This window comes from Alligator sinensis, unplaced genomic scaffold (genome assembly GCF_000455745.1).
Source record: "Alligator sinensis unplaced genomic scaffold, ASM45574v1 scaffold1074_1, whole genome shotgun sequence".
Lineage (NCBI taxonomy): Eukaryota > Metazoa > Chordata > Crocodylia > Alligatoridae > Alligator > Alligator sinensis.
In genome coordinates, this window is record NW_005843826.1 from 20418 (window position 1) to 27120 (window position 6703).

The window sequence follows — 6703 nt, forward strand, 5'->3', positions numbered from 1 at the left end:
TCCCCTTGCAGCCAGGGATTCACAAAGCCCTCCTTGGGGATCCACAGGTCTTCTTAGGCATTGAAGTGGAGATCCCACAGGCCTCATCTCTGCCTGGGTTTGTACGGGTGAGTCTGCAGCTCCTTCTCCCCCTTGGGCGCCTTGACCATAGCATGTTTTTTGGCCTTGCCCAGGTATTACATAATCCTGGGGGCAGAGCGTCCCCTTGCAGCCAGGGATTCACAAAGCCCTCCTTGGGGATCCACAGGTCTTCTTAGGCATTGAAGTGGAGATCCCACAGGCCTCATCTCTGCCTGGGTTTGTACGGGTGAGTCTGCAGCTCCTTCTCCCCCTTGGGCGCCTTGACCATAGCATGTTTTTTCCAGTCCCTCACATGTCGCACATCCCTCATGCCTTTCATGCATTCACTCTCTGTCTCCTCTCCAGCCCCTTACAGGTTCTGCTTGGAAATGGAAATGCCGTTCCCTACTTTACTTGGTCACATCAGCCCAAGCCGTCTGCAACAGCCCCTGCTCCCTTAGCCCTCTTTCTGATGCATGCTTGTGATGATTGCGTCAGCTTTTTGCCAACAATTTCCCCTCCTCCCTTGCACACCTATCGTTAGAGACCTCTGGGGCCCAGTATGACACTGGATCCATATAACTCTTAGACACACACCTCCCGGCCCACACGTACACACCTCGGCCAGTGACAGGTTCCAAGCTCAAGAACCGGGAACCTATGTGCCCAATGCCTGCTAAGTGCCTCGCCTACCTCTTCTCCACAGCCAGGATTGTCAAGGCTTCTCCAATACATTGGACATGAGTCCAAGACCAAGGGCAGGGGCACATGCCTGTGGGCACATCTGTGCTTGTGCGTTGGGATTCTCAGGATCCTGAACTCAAATCACCTTGTGGTCACTGCTGCCCAGGTTGTTATCCTTATTACATTCCCCACCAATTCTTCCCTGATGGTGAGCAGCAGGTCAAGAAGAGCTCGGCTCCTAGCTGGCCGCTCCAGCACTTGCACCAGGAAGTTATCCCCAATACTCTCCAAAATCTTCCTGGATTGCCTTCATGCTGCTGTATTACCCTCCCAGCAAATGTCAGGGTGATTGAAGTCCCCCATGAGAACCAGGGCCCTACTCATACAAAAACCCACCAGGGCACCTGAGGCCCTGCCTCTGCGCTCCAAGTGGGAAGCCAAGGCCTGGAGGATAAATGCTGCCTTGAAACAATTTATTTGTTCCAAGCCAAATCAATTCCCAATCTGAGTCAGTCAAGTACCATAAGTGACCCTACTACCAGCCCTGCCTGGGCCTTTGGAAGTTTCCAAGTCTTTGGCAGGTATCCTACATATTTGGTGGGGCAAATGTATTTCGTGCACGCCCAAGCCCCGCACACAAACTGCATGGGCACGGCACTGACAGCCCCAGCCCCTTCCACCAGTCCATACACACGCACCAAGGAAGCTGCCAGCTCCAGCCAGGAGAAGAAATGCCCAGGGACAGAGGGACATGCAGAGCCAACTCCAAGCCTCAGGCTTGGGGCTGTCTGGGTGTCTAGGGAAATGTCACTCCCAATGCTCCTCCCACAGCTTCTTTCAGCTTCAGGGCCAGACCCTGCACAAAGCAGCCAACACCTTCCATACCACATCCCCAGGTCCAGCCTTCATGAGCAACTGGGATTGATAAACTGCTGACTGCAGTTAGGCCTCGCATTAACCCCTTACAGCATGCTATGCTCTGACCTGGCTAGTCCCCACCACAGCATGGAAGGATGAGTCAGATTTACCCATAGGATGGTGGAACTTGTCCCCTTGGTCTCTCCAGAGCCCTGTCTCAACTCTGGAGACAGTCACAGCAGCCAAGCCCCTGCAGCTGAGCTCCCCACAGCTGGAGACCCCACTCCCCAAGGAAGAGAGCTTCCCCCAGCTCAGCAGGGCCTGTGCAGGGAAGTTCATGGACCCTCAGTATCCTGCAACCTGCCTGCTCCCTGCTCCACCTGGGGCAAGGGCTCCCTGGCGCAGGGGGAGACAGTACCATGGACGTTGCTGCCCCTTAGCCTAGCTCTGGAGAGGCTCAGCCTGAGATGGAGAGATTCAGCCACCAGGGGCAGCACACGCCCCCACAACAGGGCACCCCCACAGGGAGAGGCCAGTGCACCGGCAGGCACAGACCCTCTCTCACCATACAGCCCCAGTTTGATTGCCAGGCTCCTAAACTCCCCACCTGCCCTTTTCCCCACAAGGGCCATTTCCCAGACCATGGCTGGCCCCTGCCACAGCACAGAGCCAGGCCTGCACAGTCACTCTAGCATGAACTCCCCGAGGCAGGGATGAGGGGTGGAGACCCCTGAGCACCCAGAGCAGAGCGCTAGTCACTGCAGCGCTGCACTGCTGAGCTCCCGGCTCTGCACTCCAAGGAGACACAAACCCTGCAGCACACGGGCACGGGAAAAACACCCCCATTGCTGTGCTGCTCCCCAAATCCCATGGAGACAACCCACAGGAGAGACCCAGGCTCAGCCTCACCCACCTGGGCTCTCTTCCCCCCTCCCTGAGCTGCACAGGGAACAAGGCCCCTGATCCCCCGTGCACGGGGTTGTTTTGGGACACTCTCAGGTCCTCTGTTCACCCAAACTGCTCCAGCTCTGTGGCTACTTCTGATCCCTTCTCTCTGCTCCTACATCACAGCTCATCCCACTCCCATCAGAGACTGTTTCCTCTGCATCTGGAGTTGATACAGCAAAGTGCTCAGATACCACAAAGGGACATCACCACGTACTGAGTGCTCAGACCCTGGCACCTCCTATGTCTGCCCAGACATATAGATATCGATATATAGTTATATTGATATCTACAGGCATGTCGCATCTAAAGCAGGGGTGAGGTTCTGAGATCGCCACGTGAGGGGAATATTACCTCTGCCTCCAAAACTTCCTGCTGCCACTGCAGAGCCGTGCTTGGAGCTGTGCGGCCGGCGGCAGTGGCACAGTGCAGGGCAGCGAGGGGGATCTCTGTGTGCCACCAGGCCACCACCATGCTGCCATAGCCTCCCACTGCCACCGCAGTCTCCAGCCCCTTGGAGGTGTGGGCTGGGGCTGGGCCAAGACCCCTGCCCTTACCTGGCAGAACTGGAGCCAGGTTGCTCACTACCCTGTGCTACGCAGCTGGATGGGGCCCACTTCCCCTGCCCTGCACACAGAATCAGGTCCACTGCACTTTCCATCCAGGCTAGAGGCCAAAAATGCTGAGCACCACTGGCACAGATGGCCATAAAGGATGAACCACAAAGGACCAATTGTGAACGTGAGGACAGGAAGAGTTTGTATGCTGCATTTGCCCCTATTTCCATCATTTGCCCAGTTTAATGCCAAGTGTTTATTAGCCCTTCCCCTCTGGCGGTGCTGACCCCAGTGTCTCCCCTGTGCCAGAGACTGAGCCCCATGCAGAGAGAGCAGGGCCCTGTGCTGAGCGCTCCCAGCCTGGGGCTGCTTATACCCTCCTGGGAGCAGCATGCAAATCCCTGGCCAGGGCTACTGGTTAAATAGAGATCCTGTACCCAGGAGCCTCAGTCTGTACCCAGCCCCTTGTTGCCTGCTGAGTCTCCCTTGTTATAGGGCAGCAGCAATGAACTCCTTATTCCTATTCCTGTTCCTTCTCTCTACTCCCCCATGTAGGTTATGAGGAAGGTTCAGGGGAATCCAGGGCTCTGGGGTTTCTCCTTGGACCTTATTTTTTACCTACTTTTTTTTTCTTTTAGGTGTGCTCTCTGCTGTGCAGCTGGTTGAATCTGGCCCAGGGGTGGTGAAGCCTGCAGAGACCCTCACCCTCACCTGCACTGTCACAGGTTACTCCATCACCAGTGGTTACTATTGGAGCTGGATCCGGCAGCCTCCTGGGAAAGGGCTGGAGTGGATGGGGTACATTACCAACAGTGGCAGCACAGGCTACAGCCCATCCCTCCAGAGCCGCATCACCATTTCCAGGGACACTTCCAAGAACCAGTTCTCCCTACAGTTGCGCTCCTTGACAGCCGCAGACACGGCCATGTATTACTGTGCCAGGGACACAGTGACACAGAGCAGAGCAGGGGCTGCACAAAAAGGGGAAGTGTGCTCTTTCTAATGTAGCCGAATTACAGTCTGTATAAAACAGTTCATACCTCACAGAAGCCCCATCATAGGGTGTGTGGGATCCTCATCCCTGTGAACGGCCGTGGCAGTGGGGCTCCTCACTCCCTTGGGCCCTTGTGCAATGTCCAGCCCAGCCTGCCCAAAGGGGGACCAGCACGATAGTCCAAGTCCTGAATTTCCAAGAAACATTTCTGCTGGCATTATATTCAGCTAAGTGTACCCAGGTTTACACGGGTTTGTATTCCCCTCTACAACTGAGGGAATTACTGGCAGGGCAGTGTGCTGTGGAGGGATACAGCAGCCCAGCGGCTGCCTTTGTCCCCTATAGTGTCAGGCCCAGTCAATAAATTACCGAACTATATACAAATTTATTATTGCAATAAAACCATTAAAGGGCAAGGACATAAATTATATATATGTACAAATTTAAAAAACAATATATCCTATACCATTTATATACGCACAATTATTATTAAAAAAATACAACTGAACAACAGAACAACCCAGACCAAAGGCTATTGATGGGGCAACCTTATAAGTCTATTAATATACAAACTATTACTTCAACTTATTCACATAAACTTTAAGGCACAGTCTACAAATATCAAAAGCAATCCTCAGATTCCCCAGGTGCCCTCCAGGGCAGGGTCCCATTCCCAAGGTACCACTACAGGAAAAGAGGTGGGGGGAAAGAAAAGGAGAGGCAGACCCCCAAAACTCCTAAGACCCCTCTGTCACCCAGGAGGGGCCCACGCGGTGTCCCTTCACAACCCTGGGGGTCCCTCTCCTGAGGGGACCCTCTCTCCAGGGTTACTTACCACTCCACAGGCCCGCAGGGTTGCCTCCCATTCTGCAGGTCGAGCTCTGTTCCCTGCCAGGCTTTCCTGCTGCCTGAATCTGCTGCCACCGGCCTGGCTTAGGGCCACGTACACCACTCTGTGTCGTGGGCACTTCACCTTGTGCTAGGGGTTGGAGGCCTGGGCAGCCTTGTGCAGCACCGGTACTGCGTCTGCTCCTCGACCCTCTGGGCAGCATCATCTACACTGAGCTGCTTCCCCGTGCCAGCTGCTGTAGTCCTGAGCCATCTCAAGCAGCTCCCAGGATCTCTCACCGTCAATGCAGCACCTCCTGCACCGAGCTCCCAGCCTCATGCAGAGGTTGGGGACCGCAGCCTCCCAAGCAGCTCCAAAGATCCTGCTCCGTGCACCGGCCTGCGCTCCACGTCTCTGGCCACACACCAAAAGGCCAGACTCTCCTAGTAAGAAACCGCTGCTCTCCCCAGCACTGCTCTGTACATCCACAGATTGGGACAGGGTTATCTAGGGACACACCGGAGCCCATCACTGCAGCATCTCATCATGTCACAAGTCTGGGGGAGGCCAGGGAGAAAAGTGCCAAGTGGGAGAAGAGGAAAGTGGGTCTGGGGGGAGTGATGGGTGAATGCCAAGAGGCACAGGCTGGGCTCCAGCACTATACTACTGGGTGCCCAAAAAAGGGGAGAAGCAAAGACCCAAACCAGTGCTGTCTGGGGCCTGTCCAGCGCCTCCCTCACCAAACCTCTCCCACAATGGTGAGACTTGAAGAATCGTTCCCACAGCGCTGGTGGAAGCCTCTGGGACAGGTCAGGGTCAGAGATGGATGGATCCTCACCAATCGTTCAGGACCTTCTTTCCTGCTTCTGAATTTCATGGGGCATTTCGAAAAAGCCAGCAGAAATCTTTGGTTACATGAATACCACTACCTCCCTGCACCCTGGATCAGGTCTGCCCTGTCCTGGCACCCCCGAGAAGGGAAACGAGCACAGCGCTGCTGCCACCACCCCTCCTGGCTGGGCTCAGGCAGGACAGCAGCAGCGGGGCAGTAAGAGCCATGGTGGGTGGCTGGGCAGGTGGGTCCTCCTTTCCTGCTTGCTCCCCTTGGACAGCCCTGGGAGCTAAAAGTAAGCTGGGGGGCACAGGGGCCATGAGGGGAAGGGGATTTTGTGTAGTCACTGGCTTTCCCTAAGAGAGGGACAAAGAAAGGGATTCAGGAGCTAGAGCTTGAGCCAGGGAAAAGAGGTGCTCTGTACATGTCCCAGGACCAAGCCAAGGCACTGTCTGGGAGGAGAGAGCAGCTGGGACTTTGGGTAAGACAGAATATCCTAAATCCTCTCACTGTCCGGGCCCCTTCCTGCCGGACCTTTCAAGGGCAGTGGCTGCCCTGGGCACAGGGGCAGCAGCCTCCCAGGACCAGGCTGTGCCAGGGGCTCCAGGCTGTAGCCCCCATGCAGCCAGCACTGGCCCTCAGCCTGGCACCACCGCCCATCTTTTCTGGGTTACCGAAGGACTCATTCCCATATTAACAGGCAGAGTCACTCCCCAAAGCCTTGAGATCCATGTGCCAGACCTGGGCCTCTCCCTGCCCCACTGTGCCCTCAGGCCCCCAAACCAAGGTTTCCTTTTTCCCCAATCAAGCACAATTCCAGCTTCTGCTAGGGTCTGCAACCAAGAGCACCTCTGATCTGCTGCTTCTCCCCTCCCTGCTGGGCACCTGCCTCTCCAGCCTGCAGGGCAGGAGCCTGCCCACAGCAGCAAACAGCTTCCTCCTCG

The 6703-nt window shown here is 55.7% G+C and overlaps 1 gene segment (V, D, J or C); it reads left to right on the top strand.

Annotated features, from left to right (window-relative positions):
- Window positions 1-3568: 3568 nt before the first annotated feature.
- LOC106723419 overlaps window positions 3569-6703 on the top strand; it is a 13723-nt gene continuing 10588 nt past the window's right edge. The window contains 2 exon segments of the V gene segment in view: window positions 3569-3655; window positions 3743-4053. Of these exon segments, the coding sequence occupies window positions 3610-3655; window positions 3743-4053 (357 nt within the window).